The following is a 21,219-nucleotide window of genomic DNA, read 5'->3' as shown; positions in this document are numbered from 1 at the left end:
CGAGCACAGGTTTAGACTCAATTAGCTAAACGAACTGATCCGATTCGACTCGATTAACCTCGACTCAAATTATGTCCGGCTCGAAACTCGGCTGGCTCGGCCAAATTATAGCCCTAATGATACTAAAATTGCATGGATAAGCCTGTGCTCAGTTTCTGTTTCACTTTGTACACGCCTTGAACGTAAGGACGTGACTCATACAAAACTAAAAAAGCAGAAGCATGATAATGTTCATAACTTGATATACGTGAACAATTTGATTTATAATTCAAGGAAAAGGATAACGATTGCAGTACTGTGGAAATTTGTGATTTCACTACCTATTGTACTTGTACCGTAAATGCGAACACAAAATTTGTACTAGTTCTAGTATCCCTGTACCATAAATACGAATACGAATTTTTTTCAAAAAATATCATTCCGTTTTCCAAATTTATAATTTCGGAAACTGAATATTCGTGCATTTAGTTATAAGCGGACAAGACATGAGTCGAGGGTCCTCCATTTTGATGATTTCAAAATTTTTGAATCTTTCGTGCATGATTTCATAACATACACAGCACATCGTATATAAATATTAGGATTTGAAAACTGATTTTAAAATAAGCAGCACGATATGTACATACATTAGGGACCCGAAAATTGATTTTAATTAAGATCTCATAAAAAAAATTCTTTTTTTTAAAAAAATCTGCATTGGCTATCTTTTGGATACATATCTGGTAAATCTTATGGTTCACGCAATAGCAAATAAATGAGATTGAATCATATATTTTACTAATAAATTAAAATTTTTAAAAGAAGGCGAGAAAATGAAAGGAAACTGACATTACCCCACCTGATATCAAGCTAACAAATTTGCTAGGAAAAACAAACTAAAAAAGCTGCAGAGCCGCAATGAGCACAAAGAGCAACAAAATGATGTAAAAAGTCTGAGAGCAAGGCAAAAACAATTCAAAACTCCTAAATTAATCCATCCGCAAAGTACTATAAATACCCCCTCAATCCCATAACCAAATCATATCATCCTCAAAGAAAATAACCTACCTCAAATATTCAATACAAAGTAAAAGCTTCAGAAAAGATGAAGGGTGCCATAATCTCAGTTATAGCATTGATAGCCATTATTGTAATGGCTGAGCAAGGGCAGGCTGCGATCGACTGCAAGACAGTCGACGCAGCTCTGGTACCGTGTGTGCCTTACCTTACCGGAGGAGGCACTCCAACACCACAATGTTGCACTGGAGTGAGCAGTATCAAGACCATGAGTGTAACTCCTCAGGACAAGAAAGATGCTTGTAACTGTGTCAAGGCAGCTGCCAACAGATACCCGAATTTGAAGGATGATGTTGCTCAGGCTCTCCCTGTTAAGTGTAACGTCCAGCTTGATATCCCGATTTCTCGTACCACCAACTGTGATGCGTAAGTTCATGCAACTGTTATTATGTTTAAACACACTCGCACACCCTCCTTGTCTTCGACAAGGTTCAAACCCTCGAAACCCGTAAAGGGAGCGAGGTAGTTACTGCTACACCTTTGCTAATTCTTTGTGTTCCATATTTTGGTTGCAGTATCTAAGATGGAGTTGAGGAGAGGAAGAAATAATAAGACCTAAGCTAGCAAGACGCTGGTTGATGTAATATGTAGTTTCGAATAAAATGGTTCTACCTACATAGAACCTGTTTTTGTAGTTGTATCAATCTTTTATTTTCATGAATGATGTTGTTCCTTTTAAACAATTATATCTCCAGTCCTCTTTCTCTACTCTGTTTTGAATGATAAACAAGGGTGGCAAGTCATAATTATACGAACACATGACACGAACACGAGAAATTACCCGGGATAAACCATAGTATAAATTTGAGAATATGCATATAAAACATACCATGATCATGGAACTTAAAATCATATGATAACTTAAAAAATCAAATCAAAAATGGAAATTTAATTTTTTTTTAAAAACTCAATCCAGTCACAACCGGAATAGGTTCACTACAAGTTTCAATTCTATCGTGAAACCGAACTAAATAATCAACTAAATAGTCTGTTAGGTTTTTAAGTATTGATAGATTTATAGATATCCAGATTTAAAGAGTTAATAAATTTCATTTATAATGGGCTGGACTAACTTAGCTGAGAAATGGGCTTCATGTATTGTTGGGCTTGTTAAAAGTCAATATATAAAAACTCCAATTTTTAAGCCCAGGTAAAACCCAGGTCCGCTCAACAGGTTGTTAAACCGCTAAGCAAAAATAAGGAGAAAATCATCCATATATTACTCATTTTTGCATTATGTTGCCTAAATTGACCAAATTTTTACTGAAAATCACATATATCATATCATTTAAAAAATTTAGAAACTTATAATGAACAAAAAGTAAAATATATATATTCCTAAATAGATTGGTTTTTGATCACTGTAACATGGATAGATCACCCAGGTTCGGTTTCATAAGCAGTGACAATTTCCCTACAAAGACCCGCTTTCACCTTCGACATCCCCTCCTTTCATTTAAGATAACGACTTCGGCCATGACCAGCTCCCATACGAAATTCCTTGTCGGGTAAATTCTGACCCGCAATATACTTTCAAATATATAATTACATTTTTACAAATTGTAAATAGATAATTTGTAATTTACCGTCAAATTTTAAATTTGACCAAACAAAGTCAAAATATTATTATTATTATTATTAGTCCCAAAATCGGGGTTAATAAGTAAGAAGGGGGGTTAATAGCTTATAACCTTTTTAAATTTTAGAGCCTGGCGTTTTCAAATTTTATGTACTGTTAAAACTTGTTACTTGTAAACAAGTAATCTAAGTGTGGAAAGATAAAACGGTAAAGATGTAGAGTGCGAGACAGTCGATTTTATCCTGGTTCGCGGTGGCTGACTGTCACAAATGGAGTCTACTCACCCCTAGTCCAGTCCCCGAGATCCTTCCCGGGTGACTCACTTGCTTAGAGCTTCCAGGCATAGCTCAAATTTTGAAAAGTGATTTGCTGAAGCTTATCTACAGCTCTTCTTTAACTCTTCTTTATTCTCAATCGGCGAAGCCTCACTCTTCTTATCAATCTTGTTATCTCTATTCTTTCTTATCTTATGCACATTTTCTTACTTGCCTACGGTCTTATAGAAATAGTAGATAAGCTATATAGAGTTGTAGCTAGCTTCTATCGTTCGTATACTCACTTGCTACAGCTCTTCATAGGTTGACCGTCTCGACGACCCTTTCTTTTCAGCAACAAGTCCAGCTTAAGCCCTATCATGTCAATGTAACTAGTGACCTTCAAATGCAGTAAAGTAAAATGCCTTCTTTCCTGGTCTCAATTGCCTATGTAATGAAAAAGGGGGTGGAGGGGATCGACAATACTTCCAACACTAAGATTTGGCTTAGACTAAAGCTACAATCAATATTCGAAACTAGAAAACTACTATGACTCGCACGCGTACTACTACTGCTCCTGTCTTACCTCCTCCTCCGGTCTAAGAATAAGAGAGCTAACACGTACTACCAATAAGATAATTCGACTTTCGCTAGGGCGCCGTCCTCCTCTACCAGCTACAGACTCTGTCTTAATGCTTCCCTTCGGCTAAGGAAAAGGAAGAAGGGCGATTTACTCTACTGACAAGATTGGTGGATTCCCAACATTAGCCAGCCGCTTAGATACTAAACCCTACTTGCCAATTGCAACCCTCGCTGCCAAAGACTTGCGAATACTCATGTTCTGTGGTACCCTGCTAAGGGTGGGTCAATCCTACTAAGAACCATGCTAAGGCTTCGGGCGGAGAAGCCTTGGATCTTAACTACCCGCTAATTCCTCAAAATATAATAGTAAAACCTACTAGACTAATCTTAGAACGTAACTCCCCGTTACTTCCTCACAATCTAAGTAGAACCCTTGCAAGCTTGTCTTGGAGCATAACTCCCTGCTACCTCCTCAAAACTATGCAACCTTTTGCGTAGACTTCGTATCTGCACCCTTTGTCGGTCTTGGATCTTAGATCGGGTCTTGGATCTTTCCTACTTTTCACGGTGCGTAGACACCCAACTCCCCGTTAGCGTTTCTAAGACTTGGGTCTTAATGCAAGAATCACCTCACTTCACTTCATCCCATGTCAAAGGATATAATACAAGCACTACGACTTATAAAAACCCTTTGGTAAGAAAGAAGGTTGGTATTAGTATATAATAATACTAAACCGAGAGATAATCCAATATCTTAAATAATATGAAAAGTATAAAACACAACAGGGGCGTTTTGAAATACAAGCACTATTAAGATATTAAATATAAGGCCAAATATAATTCAAGGCCTAATATTAATTATTTGAATAAAATTCAAGTGTATCTTGTTTGTTATTAAAAAGCTTTGGGAGAAATATAACAAATAGTTATAATGGCTTTTTAACAAACTAAGATAAACCACTTAATATAAACGAGAAGACTTTATATCGTATATTAAATTACACGAATATTTCTCGACTCGGAATTAAGGTTGGTTTCAACTTCAAGAACAATGTAAGTAATGTTCGTGTATATCTCTAATTAAAATAGATGAGGTTTATACGAGTAACCTTGAACTTAGTGTTCGAAGTTATTTTAACTTCTTTAAATCAACGAGGCAGTCTTGTTTATATCTCTAAATAATATAGTGAGATTTATACAAGTTGCGTTCAACTCGGATTCGAAGTTATAACAAACTTACTAATATTCAACGAGAGATAATTTGCTTATGCCTCTTATAATTATAATGAGACTTATACAAAAGATCGTAACCTCGGAATTTAGTTAGTTTAAGTATCTTTTTATTTCAAACAAGAAAGTATTTGTTTATGTCGTATTATATTGACTAATACAAATTTTACTTCAACTTGGAAATAAAACGGACTAACTTGCAAATATTCAACAAGGAAGCGTTTTGCTTATATCTCTTATAATTATAACGAGATTTATACAAATAGCTTCTAACTCGGAATAAGAGCGAGTCTTTAAGTTACTTTTTATTTCAGACGAAAGAGTTTATTGTTTATGTGGTTACTTTCGACTTATACAAATCAACTTTAACTTGGAAACAAAAAGAACCGTTTAGTACATATTCGACAAGGAAACTTTCGTTTATATCTCTATATGAGATTTATACAAAGTGCTTCTAACTCGGAACATGAAATTTTTACTTACTTTAACTCAACAAGGAGGTTATTTGTTTATGTCGTATATCGACTTATACAAAATTGTCTCGACTCGAAATTTTGGTAAATCGGAGTTGTATTTTGTTACGGATAAAGATCTAAGGAATATTAACAACTAATTTAGGAGAGATTATATGAGGTAGAAGATCTCCTAAATGTGTTTACAATTTATGTATACTAACAAGATTTAACTAGTTTAGCACAAATACACGAAAATTTAAACTTACAGAATATTCAGGGCCGGATGTATCCTTTCTTCCGTGGGTGGAGAGGACCCCACTGAAGCTGCAGTGTCAACATAAGATATAAAAAAAAATTAAGCCAGAAACCCACCGCCAAAAAACCAGGAACCCACAAATATATATAAGTCTACTTTAACCCAACCCATTAGTTTAAGAAATAGAATAGCTCAGCCCATGCTATGAACTTTGTTAAGTATTATTGTATTTTTTTTGTATAAGGAACCCACTGAAAAAAAATTCTGGATCCGCCACTGGGAATATTTGTGCAAAAGATCGAACGATTAAGCACTAACACACATATTAACTAACTTATCACTCTTGACCTTCCAAAGGCTCAAATCCCTCCTAAATTAAAGAGTACGTTACAAGAGATACAAGTTAGGATCGAAACCGAAAAATACACCAAAACGAACCCGAAAAGTTACCGGAAAATGGCCGGAAAAATGGTCGGAAAATTGGCCAGAGTAAGGATAATAAACACGAACTTTTGGGAGGTTCTTGGACACTTGGAGGCTGCAAGAAAGTGGTATTTAAGTTGCCTAAGTAAGTGTTACAAGATGTGAGATATTTGAATAAAAAATGGGGAAAAACAAGTTTTTAAAGGTATGAAACTTAATAATTAAAAAAGCTTGTTTGCTAGAACTTTGGAGAAATTTTTGCTACTGCAAAAGAGAGGTTTTAGAATGGCAAAACTCCAAAAATTTTCTTGCTCAAAATGGCTTGGAAGACGCATAAAGTTAGGGACTTCAATAATTGAATAATTCTCTGTTTATTTAAGCAAAAAACTTTTAGTCGATTATACATGTTGGTTTTTTTTTGTCAAAGTATACGTGTTGGTTTCAATATTATAAAAATCGGGAATTGAAATAAATCGGTCGAAATATTGATTTAGAATTACTCGGAAGGATAAATTGGAGGACAAATCTGATGTATTTTATATTTAAAATTATATTTAATTTTATATCCTTATTTTAATAGTAATTTATAAGTTAATATATATTTGTCATATTATGTGTTATATATATATAATAATTTATTCATAATATACCAATTAAGAAAAATAAATAAGGATTAATTAGATTTTAAAAATCAAATCGGTCACTTGACTTTCAGATGATTAATCGATTGAGAATTTTTAGAACCATGGTTGGTTTGGTCATATGAGCTCTTCACAAACGTATTTCTTTAAAAACAAAAAAAAAAGGAACTTTGCAATCCTATAATTCTAGGCATTTGGAGCATCTTTCAACCATGGACCAACATTAAGTTTGGAGTTGCCTTCAGTTGGGTGGTTTACTGTATTGTTGGGTCGAGCCAGGAAAACTCAAGTCAAGAATCCAGACATCCTACCCCTAATATCATATAGTGATCAACTACGGTAATTAGAACGATGTTACGCTTGTCAACAATCAATTTCATACTGTTACTCGTAACATCAGTGTATTTCTGGGTTTCAAAACAGCAAAAGAGGCGACAAACAAATCAAGTATGTATTCAATTACAGACCATTATCTTCTAAAAGTATCCAATCATCGAGTACAAGTTTGAAATTTTTTTTGGTCAATCCCTTCATAGATTCCATCAAATTAATTCTTAACGCACTATTATCAAAACACTGACATGGAGAGAGGGCTTGGGATCAAAATATCTGAGTTGAGCAAACAAAAAATTAAGACCCGAATTATGTCCATGATAATACCCTTTTAGTTTTTCTTTCCAATCTTCACGGTTTAACAAGATAAACTTAAGCCTTGGCTTTCTTCCCTTTTGCTTCCTTCGCCAAGAAAGGAATGAAGGTTTTGCCACCCATGTAAGGTCGCAGAACCTCTGGTACTTCCACTCCATCATCTCGTTGGTAGTTCTCGAGAATGCAACACATTGTCCTTTCTGTTGCTGTAAGGGTAGAATTCAACATATGAACGTATTGTTTTGTCTGATCATTGCTCTGCCAAAAACAGAAATATGGTGTTCTAGTTAGAGCCACAGCAAGAACATAACCGAGGCAAATAATATGTCATGCGATGCATTTCTAAGAATACAGTCCACTAATTAAAAAGGTATTAACATATGCACAGTCACTGATTCACTACCAACGCGAAAGGGAAAATTAGAAAACTATACCCAGCCTGAGAAAATACACTCCTAAATAAACCACAAGTTCAATAAGCAACAATCAACAAACTTTAAACCAATTTCATTGACTCTGCACAGTTCAATGAATTTCCTACCAAAATTATATACTTGTGGCAAACCTAAATTTAAATGTGGAAGACCATCATATAATTAGCCTATCTTGTCTTCTTATGCTCGGTATATACTGGATAGAATAGACTAATTAATACTTAGGCACCGGGTTCGGATAGACTACATTCAAGAGCTGCCACCCCTGGGATCAATAAGAAGACGAGTGCTAAGTTTCAGATCAAGGAATAAACCAACACGAAAAATGTGGTCGTCCCTCGCTTGGCACTGAGTACTATGCTCCACTTCAACAAATAAAAAATTTCGGTGAAACCAGTTAACTGCTCAAATCTTGCTGCTAATATATCCCCAGAATCTGAGCTTCCCAGCAAATAGAAAGAACAGCAGTAGAATGACATAAAACATGCAACTTTACAGCATTCTTGAGAGACCTTTTATGTGTTGCTTTGCAAATATGACACTTTTTTGCGAAATAATAATTAACATATTTTGAACCACTGACGAAAGGCAAAGAAATGTATTTTCCTTTGAATTAACTGGTTGATACTAATTCCTTAATTGTTTGGTTTATGATAAGACTAATAATATCACTCTGGGAGTACTTTTCATTTACCCTATGTATATATACAATAAAATTATATCTTGCAATAGAAAACAAGATAAAGAAAATTTACCTTCTTTTGCCCATATCGGACCTCTAATTTTCTGGATTGGTAGTCAGTGCAATTTGAACATGAGACAAGCTCCCTATAAGTCTGGGATGCTGGGAACCATGCTTCCAAATCATATTTTTTTGCCGCTGCATCATTTAAGGCACCAGTGACAATTGCCACTATTTGGTATGGAATTTTTAGCTGTTGATAAAACATAGTGAGTTCCTTTGTAAATATGTTAACCAGATAATTATGTTACAGCTCAACTACAAAAATATTTTAACCCTATTAGCAGGACTTAGCATTACCATAATCAGTACAATACTCTTGTAACTTTCGCGTAAAGTTGACATTCAATGGGGAAAAAAGAAAAAGAAAAGTCAAAAATATAAAAGTTATATAGTAATGCACTTATAGCTAGCCAAAGGTAATTTATAAATGACAGAGATAGAACAAGAGGATGCTTCTACTTTATAAATGTGAAAAGAAAACAAATGTACCGCCTGGTAGAACTCTTCAGAGTTTTTAATCATTTCCTCGAACATGTCCCAGGAATCATTTCCTTTAGGACTAGTCACGCAAAATTGTTCCACTTTCTCAAACTGATGAACGCGGAAAATACCAAGAGTGTCACGACCATGTGAACCAGCTTCTTTGCGAAAGCACGACGAATATCCAGCATATCTACCCAAATTAGTAATGTAAGAACTTAAGCACCACGGATTTCTGAATTGCAGAAGGAAAGAGAAGGGTATGTGTCACATGTGTGTGTGTGAATGTCTATGATGTATGTCTGGAGAGGGTAAGAGTTGGTTCAGGGCCAATTGCAAAGGTTTAATTATTTGTGCCCCCCAGAAGCTATTCCAGACTATTTTTTATTTTACCTCATTGGAAGCTCAGAAGGATGAACCCAGTCATCTATATGATAAGCACAAAGTGGCTGCTCAGCTGTTGCAATCAGATACTTATCGTCTCCTTCACCACTAACCTATAAACAGAAAAACAGGCAAATGTAATGTACTGTATGGAAAAAATAGACAATTAGAAATATTTCTTAATGATGGACAATGAAACATTACCTTGTAAAGTTCTTCATCAAATTGTGCTAATTGAGCACACTTGGCCATAATATCTTTCCTCATGAAGAAAGGAGGCTGCAATGAAGTATAAGCCCTATTCTCCAAAAAATCTAGAGCGAAACAAATCAGAGCTTGGTTTAGGCGTACACCAGCTCCTTTCAGATAATAACCTCTGCCTCCGGCTACATTTGCTCCTGACAGTGTCAAAGAGATATAAATTTGGAGCCTGATTATAGTTATAAAGCCACTCACTTCTATCTAAAAAGCACTGATGAGATGGCAATAAATGAAGTAGTAGCTGCAACATAATAAGCCACTGTTAAAATGAATACTAATGCTTAATCATATGCACGGTACAAAGTCACATAATTTACCTAACTGGACACGGATTGGTTTCAATAATTAAAAAGGACAGGAAAATACATGCAAACATCATAACCCTGTTCATTTAGCCATATATTCAGTAGTTTCATACTAAAGAGCACTCATACACGCTATTTAGAACATTCAATTAATGAACAAGTCCAATACCTTTTTTCAGTTCTGCAATTCCTAACATCTCAACAAGGTCAACATGACTTTTTAGTGATTTCTCTAAGCGCTTCTCACCCCAGTTTCGGATTATAGCATTATCATCCTACAAAATTGCACAATTATGAGAACATGGCATAGATCATTTGTAATTACAAAGAGCAGTTAATCTACAAACCTCATTGTTGCTAATTGGGACTGTATCATGCACAAGGTTCCCAATTGTCTCCAATTTCGAATACAAAGCTTTGCGAGCAGCTTCAACTTCTTCCGTTTTCTTTGCAGTTGCATCCTTGTTTTCCTCCGTGCTTTTAATCATTTCACTTGCATCCTCACCCGCCTTTCACCAAGTAATATCAAAATTCAGCAACTTCCAATTGCAGGATGAGTAACAACCACAAAATCGATATCCCAAAATTAAAAGAACAAGATTTATCAGAAACAACATACATAACAAAAAACACCATTTTCGACATCCCAAATTACACAATCACAAAGAAACTCAAAATTTTGAGCTTCACAACTTTCTTGTTAATCGCATTACAATCTTTAAAAGATTGGAAAATTCACAAAACAAGGTTTAACAGAAACCACATACACAACAAAAAAACACCAATCTTGATATCCCAAATTACACAATCACAAAGAAACTCACAATTTTGAGCTTCACAACTTTCTTGTTAATCGCATTAAAATCTTTAATAAAATGGCAAAAGATTGCAAAATTTGCAAAACGAGATATAAAAAAACTATATACACAACAATAAAAAACGCCAATCTCTATATCCCAAATCACACAACCACAAAGAAACACACAATTTTGAGCTTCACAACTTTCTCATAAATCGCATTAAATTCTTTAATAAAACGGCAAAGATTGCAAAATTTAACAAAAACTACGTACACAACAAAAAAAAACACCCATTCTCACAATCAAAAAAAAACTCACAATTTTGAGCTTCGCAACTTTCTTGTTAATCGCATTAAAATCTTTAAAAGATTGCAAACTTCACAAAACAAGACCTAACAAAAACTCCCCACACAACAAAAAACCGCCATTCTCGATATCCCAAATTAACAACCACAAAGAAACTAACATTTTTGAGCTTCGCAGATAGTTAATCGCATTAAAATCTTAAAAAAAACAATCGCTATATTCTAAACAGAATCACAACAAAACTCACAATTTTGAGCTTGGCAACTTTCTTGTTAATCGCATTAAAATCCTTGCGCAAATTATCCAGCTCATATTGACCTACAAAACTCACCCAATCAAAACTCGAAACCCTTGAGCTAATAACCAAACAAGCTAAATAATCGAGATTAGGAAATTACGTAAACGGGCTTCTCGGTCAAGAGCAATGACTTGATCAATAACCGCAACATCTTTAAACCTTCTACGCTGCGATTCCCTGATAATCTCAGGGTTATTCCCCTTGTCTTCACGGAACAGATTTATATCCAACATTTTCTTCTTTATTCGCTATAATCATAATTAAAATGCAAATTGAATAATTAATTATTTAAAACAACAAGATATCGATAATTCAATACAAATCAATCAATACAAACACAAACATGTAGATTAAAATGTATAGATGCAGAAGAGCTTCAAGTACCTGAGTGGGATTTGTAAGAGTGAGTTGATCGGCGGCTGTGTGGAATTAGGGTTTTAGGATGTAAGTATTGTAAGTATTTGTATATTGGGTTTGGTGTAGAAATAACGCAGAGATGATGTGAGTTGAAGATTCATAAGGTAACTTTTATTATTTTTAAATTGAAATTGAACATGAATTATAAATTGAATTATTATTTAACATCCTCTTTTCTTATATCAATATCAATATTTATAAACTTCATATGTTCCTTATTTATAAATATTTTTATAATTTTAACTTTTGAAAAAAAATGCTATATTTATTAATTTAGTCTTATAATTTAATTTTATTTACTTTTAATGGTAATATAGTCTTAAACATGTCAAGTAATATATAATATATTTTCAAGTTTTTTTATATTTGTTAACTTATTTACAATTATATTCTTACAAAATATTAATTTTAATAAATCTAAATATTTACTTTTTTATCTGTTATTAGTATTTTCTCTTATTTATATTTTCTTAAATTATATTGTATATAATTTATTTTTAAACATTTTAAGTGATATATGATATATTTTCAAGTTTTTTTGTAATTGTTATATTATGGTTATTATATTTATGTATAAATATGTTACATTTTTCCGATTTCGTGTTAATTTAATTCTCTATGTCTTAGTATTTTCTTTGGAATTTATATTTATTTATGTATAATATATTTTTAATTATATTAATATTTTGATATATTATAATATTTTAACTTTAATTAATTTCTCTTTATTGTCAATAATTACATATTATATATGTATAGAAACAGTTAGAGTTTACTGTGAAAATTACCTTTTCCGGAGGGTGTGAGAGTTTTATATGATTTTATAACACCCGAAATGATATTGTTAGCCATGACTACCAAACGTCCAAACCACACAATAGATATTAACCCCTGACACCAATTATATATAAAATATAATTTATAAATAATAATATAAATATTTGTTATTAGCGAAATTCAAATATAAATCTTGAGTAGTGTATAAATAATAATAAAAATATTTCTTATTGGTGGGGTTTGAACTGAGAGTTTTAATAGTGTATAAATAATATATATATATATATATATATTTATATATTTCTTGTTGATGGGGTTCGAATTTGGAAGTTTGAGTAGTGTATATTTTTTTAGTATTTGAATCTCACTTGATTAGAAGGATCTGACGGTCACAAATAGTGATAACCAAACCAACCAAAAAAATGCATATCAAATTATACCTCATTCTATAGTATAATATGGTATAGTATAGTATACTATAGTATAGATAGTATAGAATAGTCCAGCAAGAATATAAAATTACTTAGATATTTTATTTTCATAAAATTACAATTATGTGCGTGTGTTTACAATATTTTAAAAAATGTTGTTAATAGGGATCAAACTTATAAATCTTTATACAACTGCACCAAATTTATTTTTTATCATACATATAATATGTGAGTGTCGCTTAATAATGAGATATTTTATTTAACTTTAAACAAAATTATTGGATTATTTGTATACTTAATTTTAACAAATTAAATTCAAAATATAAGGTTAAACATAATACATTAATAAATCATAACCTTATTTATTAATCATTTTCCAGTTTAAAAATGTGTGTTAATCCATTTTTATATAAATTAAATCCTATATATTTCTATATTTTTTTAAAAATTGTTGAAAATATGATTACACACACATATATATAAAATTGGTCACGCCTATAAAAGTAAGTGTACTTTATTTGAATTCAAAATCATAATTTGACCATTTAAAAATACTTAAAACACTTCGATTTATTTTGAATATGAAATTTGGTCCAATTTTTGAAAATATTCGTTTTGATTATTGCGTAAGTTTAGTCAATTTAGATTACGAATTCGACGAAGACATATTATCAATAATGCGGAATGTTTGTAATGTCTTAAATTAATAAAATGTGTTTGATATTTTTATAAGATGAAATCAATAAATTATATGTATCAAATTTACTAGCTTAACCAAAGTTGGGTTATTATTTTTAGGACATAACATACATGAAATTTGACATGCGTTGTCACAAAATCTGTTGATCACCCGGACTTTCAAGATATGTGCTTGACAACAGAAGTCCCGGACCCGGTTGTTTTTGATGTGGTCTTCAATCCATTAGATCATATATATCAGATACAATACTCGGGGTTGGGTCAAGTTGATGCCCCATAAAATTATGAATTTTGATATGGTCATCAAGTCGACATGTTGCCGGAATGGGAGGGCATTAAAGAATACTTGTTTCACGATGGGTTGGTGTATTCTGAGGGTCGTACATTCATAAGGGGCAATTCTCTCGAGGAGGTGGATTAACTTGAAGTCAACATTAATTATGTGAATTGTATATCTGTAAGTGCATGAGAACACTATAATTTTCTTAATACTAGCCGGTAGAGACGGTGACAGAGGCTTATTTAGTTGATTTTTACGGGTTTCTACCCAACCGACCATTGTATAATTTTTTGTATGGGTTAATAAAATGCTTTGCTTATTAGAAAAACTTACAACCCGTGTGATGTCATTAAAGTTTTTTTTTTAAAAAGTGATTTTTATTTTTGTTCATGATAAAATTCGAGAACAAAACTTTAAAATATAATTTTATTGGCCATATTTTTATCTTATTTTTAAAATTTGTAAAAACATTACGCCTATTTTAAATATTAAAAGCTGAAAATTGATAATTAGACCAACTTAACTGATTTAAATAATAACCCGTTGAGATCAGCAAATAAAATGATATATGGTCTCAATTCACTAACCAGTTTAATATTTAACCCATTGAAAGCATCATAAAAATACCTGATATTCTATTAAGAATATTATTCCAAAACTCTATGCATTCCAAGTTAAAAGGCATATCTCATGATCCCTCTCGTATCTTTTTCACATTTGATCCCCTATTCTGTCAGCGATTATTTTTCCTTACTCATCTTCTTATCCTGACACAGTCGTATCTTCTCGGCCAATTCTGGTAGTAACCTGATATCAAATAATCCTTCAGATCCTTTACCGGTTATTCTGACTTCGATCTCCATCTTTTCGAACTTCTTAACTAACTCTTCGAAGGTTATTATTGTTTTCCTAGTGAGGGCATCAACCACCACATTGGTTTTACCCGCTTGATAGATGATTTCACAGTCATAATCCTTTATTAATTCTAACAATCTCTTTTGTCCCATTTTCAGTTCGTTCTGGGTGAAAATGTACTCAAGACTTTTATGTTCTGTGTATATCTCACACTTTTCTCCATATAGGTAGTATCTCCAAATTTTCAAGGCAAGTACTATCGCTGCCAGCTCTAGGTCATGTGCAGGATACCTTATCGTTTTCCTTCAATTTCCAATTACCGAGAGGCATACGCAATTAGCTTCCCGTGCTGTATGAGCACATACCCTAATCTCTTATGTGTGAGACATCTGTAAAATCACAAACTTTACCTTTCTATTGGGGAGCGCGAGCACTAGCCCTGACATCAACTTCTTTTTAATTTTTAAAAAATCTCATACATTTCTCTGTCCACATAAATTTCTCGATCTTACGGGTGAGTCTAGTCAATAAGCCGACTATCTTGGTAAAATCTTGCACAAATTTAAATTAGTTTATTTATATTAGATAACTAAATGATTAAAACAATTGACGTGATTTGAATTCTTATTTTCTTTTACATTTAATTCAAATATTCTAATATATCTATTTTGTAACGAAGTGTAACAACTAATCAATAACCATCATTCGTTTCATATAAATATATCAAATTAATCATTTATTACAAAAATGACAACTTATTCATTAATTTGAAAATTTGTATTAAATTAGTCACTAAAAAGTTGAAATTTTGTATAAAAATTTAGTTGATAACCCATGATTTTCTTAGACACATTTTCAACTAAGTAATTGAGTTATGTCATCTTCGAAATTAGTAATTAATTTGATATATTTGAATGTAATAAAATTTGATAATTTTTCTCTTTTATTTTAACCGATATTTAATTTTTTAACACATATTTAAGATGATAACAAAAATTAGCTCTACTTATAATTTTTTAAATTATTATATCAAATTGAGGTTTAGATTTTAAATTTTACTTTAATACAATAGGTAGTTGCTCGGCTAAGCTGGCAATTTTATTGCCTAGTTGTTTAGTACACAGCCGCGCGTGGTGGATGAAGTGCATTTGACACAAATACATATGTTTAATCCAGACACATTAGCTACTTGGATACAAAAGATCTTTGAAACAAAAAACAATGAAAATCACGCAATAGTACAAGAAAAAGCTGGGGTTAAAAGATGTAAAATTGAAGTAAAAAATGCTCAAGAACACAGTTCACTTTGGAGTTCAAGAGAAAGACAATGCCTTTTTCTACTTGAACAAAAAAGAATTCCAAGATTTTCACTTCTCCAAATCCATGCTTTGATGATCAAAGTTTCCCTCGAAGCAAATGTAAATCTTTTGACTAAATTGATCACTACAGTTGTTTCAGTTCTAGGAATTAGATATGCACGCCAACTGTTCGATGAAAGGTCTCAGAGAGATGATACTTTTATTTGCAATAATATGATGAAAGCTTATGTGGGTTTGGGCCAGTTTGATGAATCTTTGATTCTGTATAGGAGTTTGAGGAGAGCAACTGGTTTTGTTCCGGATAGTTTTACGTTCTTGAATTTGGCGAAATCGTGTAGTTCTGAGTTGGGGTTTTGGGAAGGAATGGAGGTGCATAATCATGTGGTGAAAAATGGTTTTGGTTCATGTTTGTTTGTGTCGACTTCGTTGATTGATATGTATGCAAAATGTATGAATATGGGTTGTGCTAGAAGGTTGTTTGATGAAATGAGTGAAAAAAGTGAGGTTTCTTGGACTGCTCTTATTGGTGGGTATGCAAGATGTGGGGATATGGATAATGTGAAGGATTTGTTTATTCGAATGCCTGAGAAGGATACGGCTGCGTATAATATGATGATTGATGTTTTTGTGAAGTTAGGGGATGTAGACTCTGCTCGGAGGTTGTTTGATCAGATGCCAGAAAGGAATGTGGTGTCGTGGAGTAGTATGATTGATGGGTATTGTAATGTTGGTGATCTGGTGTCTGCAAAGTTGTTGTTTGACGAGATTCCAGAGAAAAATTTGTACTCGTGGAATACCATGATTGGAGGATACTGCCAGAATAAAGAATCACAAGAAGCATTAAAACTATTTCATAGACTTCAAACTGAAACGTTGCTTGAACCGGATAATATTACAATTGTTAGTGTTCTTCCCGCTGTTGCTGATTTAGGTGCTCTTGATTTGGGTTGTTGGATTCATCAGTATGTCCGAAAGAAGAAGCTTGATAAATATGCAAACGTCTGCACCGCGCTAATTGATATGTATGCCAAATGTGGCGAAATTACAAAAGCAAGAACCACTTTTGACAACATGTCAAACAAAGGTATTGTGAGTTGGAATGCTCTAATAAATGGGCTGGCTGTCAATGGCCGTGCTAAGGAAGCATTAGAAGCATTTTTTGAAATGAAACAGAAGGGATTTAGACCGAACGATGTCACCATGATTGGTGTTTTGTCCGCTTGTAATCATGGTGGTTTAGTGGAGGAAGGTTTAAGATGGTTCAGAGAAATGCAAGACCTAAAACTTACCCCAAAAATTGAGCATTACGGATGTATGATAGATCTTTTCGGTAGAGCTAGGTGTTTGGAGAAAGCTGAAAAGTTGATAGAATCTATGCCCTATGAAATAAATGAAATAATATTGAGTACCTTTCTGTCTGCATGCTTGGATGCTAAAGATGTTACAAGGGCTGAGAGAATACTAGAGAAGACACCTACATGGAAGGCATGGAGTGATGACAACTTTATCCTGTTAAGGAACGTTTATGCCCTTGAGAGAAGATGGGAAGATGTGAGGGAAATCAAAGGGTTGATGAGAAGAAAAGGAACAAAGAAAGAGGTTGGTTGCAGTTCCATTGAGGTTGATAGCAGGGTATGGGAATTCATTGCTGGAGACACCATGCACCCACACTGGTGTTTGATTCGTTCTATCTTAAGGAAGTTACATATGAACATGGGGAGTAAAATATTTGAATTGGGATCTTAAACAAAGTTTCCTTCATGCTTGCCTTTGTCTTGGTAGTTTTTAACATGCATTGTGCCAAGAGAGGTGTTCACGTAATTGAAGAATTTACACGGAGTTTAAAATTTGCTTAAAGGGAGTCTGTGGCTGCAGAAGGCAGTGACACTACAGTCCTTGCATGCTCCTCTTGATACTGAAGAATTCATTGGTTGGAGCAAGAAATTTAAATACTTACTAACAAAGTGAATGTTACCTTTGCCAGTGAAACGCAGGTTAATTTTGAAAATTGAATCGATAATGGAAGATTGCTAATTTGCTGAGTTACGTCAGGTGCAAAACTATGGCACAGATACAGACTTCAGTGTCTCAATATATTACAGTTCTTGGATAAAGATCCAAAATCGGACATTGTAGAGACTTGACATGGAAGTTCTATTCCTTCAAACATTCCTAGGGCAGTTTCTATACCAGTTTATAATGCACACTTAATTATGACAAATTCATTACCTCAATCCAAAAGGATAACCGAGTAGCCCATTGGGCCATAGACCTATTAACTCATTTGAAAGAACTGCTACTGATTAAAGTGTAATTAAAAGATTTCAGCATGGATATGACTGTTGGATCGAAGAATCCGGGTATCATTTGATTGTGTAGGAAGATACATTTTTTTCATTGTGATGTATACAGTACCGAGCTTGCATACTTGGCAGCTTCTACAAAGTCTATTATTCACTAATGACCAGTCATTTTAGTGCCGACTCTCCAGAGTATACAAGCAAAAACATATCAGGTAAGCCTTTGGTTCTAATTGACCTCTAACCTGTATGATCTTTTATGAACTATTTGGGTATACTGTATGATACTTTCTGATTGTGGTATATAGTTAGTTACCTTACGTTGCTTGGTTTAAGGTTTAAATATGAGATGGTTGGAAATCTATACTATACTATAATAACCAGAATAGGGTATAATTTGTAGTTTGGTTAACCCCTCATTTTGGTTATCCCTTTCCATCTTGACCGTCGGATCTTCTTCACCAAATAATCAGAACCGCTAGATCCAAATACTAAAAAAATGCACTATACAAATTCTCAGGTTCGAATCCCGTCAACAACAGATATTTATATTATTATTTATAAAGATACATATAAGTTCTCAGGTTCGAATTCCGTTAATAACTAACATTTATATTATTATTTATAAAGATACATATAAGTTTTTAGGTTTAAATCTTACTAACAACAAACATTTACATAGATCTCATCAATTATATACTATTTATACTATTTTAACTTAACTTGAAATTATACACAATCAAAGTATAATTATATAATCATTATTTAGTATTTAATTATTTATATAGAATTACATAGAATAGAAATAAAAATATATAAATATTTAACCAAGACCCGTGCATCGCACGGGCCGTAAGCTAGTATAACTAACTACCAGGTTTAATATTGGCCACTTGTGTACATGTCTTCTGTGGGATCTGTAGCCACTTAGGAAGGTAGGATGGAACTTTGTAACCTTTGATGTCCACATCCATAAGAAATTTATTGATATCTTACTACGAAAGCATCCCAAAGTCAATTTATATTATTTATATTTAAAATCCAGTTAAGTTCTGAAACAAAAAGATTCTGTAATTTAAATGAACATCTCTGTTATACTACTCATCTGGAAGTCAAAAATAATTAGGTCTTCTTTTGGTACTCTTTGCTGTCCAGTATGGCAGTCTTTTCCGCTTCAAGTGGGCTTCTGCTGTTCTGCAACAAGTGCTTAGTTCTTGGACTCGACAATGATCTAAAGTCTACAACAGCAGATTTTTCTGTCCCATTTAGGCTTGGAGTTGGGGACAAAGCATTTTGTCCAAAAGCTTAGGTCCAGCCTCCAAGCAAGGAATCATATGTATTTAAAAAGGTGATGTATCCCTTGCTTCACAGAAATTTTAGCCTAACAAGGCACTCAATACTTTCTTTTAACTTTCTATAAAGTCTCAGGTATTCATATTATTGAATTTGAATCTAATCATCTTCTTGTATTAGGTATGGGTATGTTTATGAGCTTCATGGGTAAAGGTGTGTTTATCCTCTAACTATGTTCTGCTCTCTATGTTTTATATGCAACCAGTTTAACTATTAATCTGTCTGTTTGTACAACTTTAAACATGTTCCATGAAGGTTATTCAACTTGCATTTTAACTGTTTTTTCCTTTGGTGACAGGCTTGCCTTCGACACAGATGCTTAGCTTGGTGATGGGAACACTTTACAGAAAATTTATCGAAAAAGATATAAAAAACTCGGAGGACTTTCAGAAGGCGATTCTGGATATTTTTGAGTAAGAATTCTACATACAAAACTTCAAAGAATTTCGGTATGTATTCTAATAACTTCAACAATTATCTTGTATAGCACCATAAATTCAGCATTACCTGGTAAACATTATGATGTTCCTCCACAAAAGGAAGTTGAGGTAATTCTTTTTAATTTACACACACAAACTGAATAAGAATCACGAAAACATATAAAAAACAAAACTCTATGATTCTTTTGCATATTAGGCATGTTTTGCAGAGTGGAAAGAAGCCAAAGAACCTGAACGAAAGAAGCTGTTCACTGAATTTATGACAAAAAATGTGATTCTTGGGAAACTTGACGAAACTAGCCTTGTAACCGGACTAGTAACTCCACCAGCAGCACTGGCTGCAAAAAGAGCCGGAGAGTCCTTACCTCAACTGAGCATAATCAAAAGCATTCCTGATGTCATTTTTGTGCCAACCGCCACAATATTGGCTCTGATCTCTGTCAAGGTCTCTAGGAGAATGTTTGTAAACAATGTAGCATATCCATGATTAGTATGTATGGAACTTTACTCTCAATAAATGATACCCATATCTTAATTTGCAATTTTTTCTACTTACTAATATTCATTAAATTAAGACTAGGGAGCTGCCCTCTGTTCAATCAATTTGAAGAAAACTTGTTCCTCAGTTTTTTTAACTAGTCATGTTTTCATTGATATGTCCATAACAATTTTTTTTTTATTATGGCATAAAGTCATGTTATTTTTACAATATGTAGTGGTATCCCTGCATATCTACACTGTTTTAGGACACCCATTTAAAAAAATAATGCATACTTCGTTCGTCATTGAATTTGTTGCTCTCATTTGTTAATTTAATTTTCTTTTCTTATAATGAACACATGGACTCTTCTTATCATAAGAGGATCGATGATAATATGAATATCATAGTATGATATATCCAATCAAGTAAGAAGCATAAACTGAAGTATTGAGCACAGTTTAGAGTATTGATATCGAGAGTACTGAGGGTCCTGATTTGCTATACCCTTGATAACTCTTTACCAAATCAGCTAACCAGTTGTGGCAGCTGGTGGTCAGTTGAAGCAATGCACCCCTGTTCTTGTTCTCAGGCAGTCGAGAAAGTGCATCCGCAACCTTGCTTTCTACCCTTTTCTTGCACACTATTTCGTAATCAAACCCGATTATTTTTGCCAGCCATTTCTGGTAGAGCAGCGCCGACAACCTTTGCTCGAGGAGAAACTTTGAGCTCT

The 21,219-nt window shown here is 33.3% G+C and overlaps 4 protein-coding genes across 5 annotated transcripts; 3 read left to right on the top strand and 1 right to left on the bottom strand.

Moving 5' to 3' along the window:
• The first annotated feature begins 1,008 nt into the window (after positions 1 to 1,008).
• Positions 1,009 to 1,739, top strand: LOC141660619 (non-specific lipid-transfer protein 1). Its single transcript, XM_074467611.1, has 2 exons — positions 1,009 to 1,422; positions 1,572 to 1,739. Exons 1-2 carry the CDS (start codon positions 1,085 to 1,087, stop codon positions 1,576 to 1,578), a joined length of 345 nt encoding a protein of 114 aa, XP_074323712.1. The 5' UTR covers positions 1,009 to 1,084; the 3' UTR covers positions 1,579 to 1,739.
• A 5,167-nt stretch (positions 1,740 to 6,906) lies between these two features.
• LOC141660612 (serine--tRNA ligase) lies at positions 6,907 to 11,669 on the bottom strand. The gene is made up of 10 exons (XM_074467602.1): positions 11,522 to 11,669; positions 11,238 to 11,385; positions 11,087 to 11,157; positions 10,081 to 10,242; positions 9,903 to 10,008; positions 9,372 to 9,565; positions 9,177 to 9,280; positions 8,793 to 8,976; positions 8,314 to 8,493; positions 6,907 to 7,382 (listed from the first exon to the last, which is right to left on the bottom strand). The coding sequence occupies exons 2-10, from the start codon at positions 11,368 to 11,370 to the stop codon at positions 7,182 to 7,184; spliced, it is 1,335 nt and encodes a 444-aa protein (XP_074323703.1). The 5' UTR covers positions 11,371 to 11,385; positions 11,522 to 11,669; the 3' UTR covers positions 6,907 to 7,181.
• Positions 11,670 to 15,704: 4,035 nt separating this feature from the next.
• LOC141660586 (pentatricopeptide repeat-containing protein At2g44880) lies at positions 15,705 to 18,270 on the top strand. The gene has a single exon (XM_074467577.1). The coding sequence runs from the start codon at positions 15,760 to 15,762 to the stop codon at positions 17,659 to 17,661; it is 1,902 nt and encodes a 633-aa protein (XP_074323678.1). The 5' UTR covers positions 15,705 to 15,759; the 3' UTR covers positions 17,662 to 18,270.
• Positions 18,271 to 18,276: 6 nt separating this feature from the next.
• Positions 18,277 to 20,633, top strand: LOC141660600 (uncharacterized). Of its 2 annotated transcripts, XM_074467596.1 has the most exons (6): positions 18,277 to 18,430; positions 19,371 to 19,563; positions 19,689 to 19,721; positions 19,867 to 19,981; positions 20,056 to 20,116; positions 20,205 to 20,633. In XM_074467596.1, the coding sequence occupies exons 3-6, from the start codon at positions 19,691 to 19,693 to the stop codon at positions 20,493 to 20,495; spliced, it is 498 nt and encodes a 165-aa protein (XP_074323697.1). In that variant the 5' UTR covers positions 18,277 to 18,430; positions 19,371 to 19,563; positions 19,689 to 19,690; the 3' UTR covers positions 20,496 to 20,633. The 2 variants fall into 2 exon arrangements, with proteins under 2 accessions (XP_074323697.1, XP_074323691.1); XM_074467590.1 differs by lacking the exons at positions 18,277 to 18,430; positions 19,371 to 19,563 and having other exon boundaries at positions 19,576 to 19,721.
• Positions 20,634 to 21,219: the final 586 nt, after the last annotated feature.

This window comes from Apium graveolens, chromosome 1 (assembly GCF_009905375.1).
Source record: "Apium graveolens cultivar Ventura chromosome 1, ASM990537v1, whole genome shotgun sequence".
NCBI lineage: Eukaryota > Viridiplantae > Streptophyta > Magnoliopsida > Apiales > Apiaceae > Apium > Apium graveolens.
Note: the sequence above shows the minus strand (reverse complement) of the source record. Positions and strands in the feature narration are given on the sequence as shown.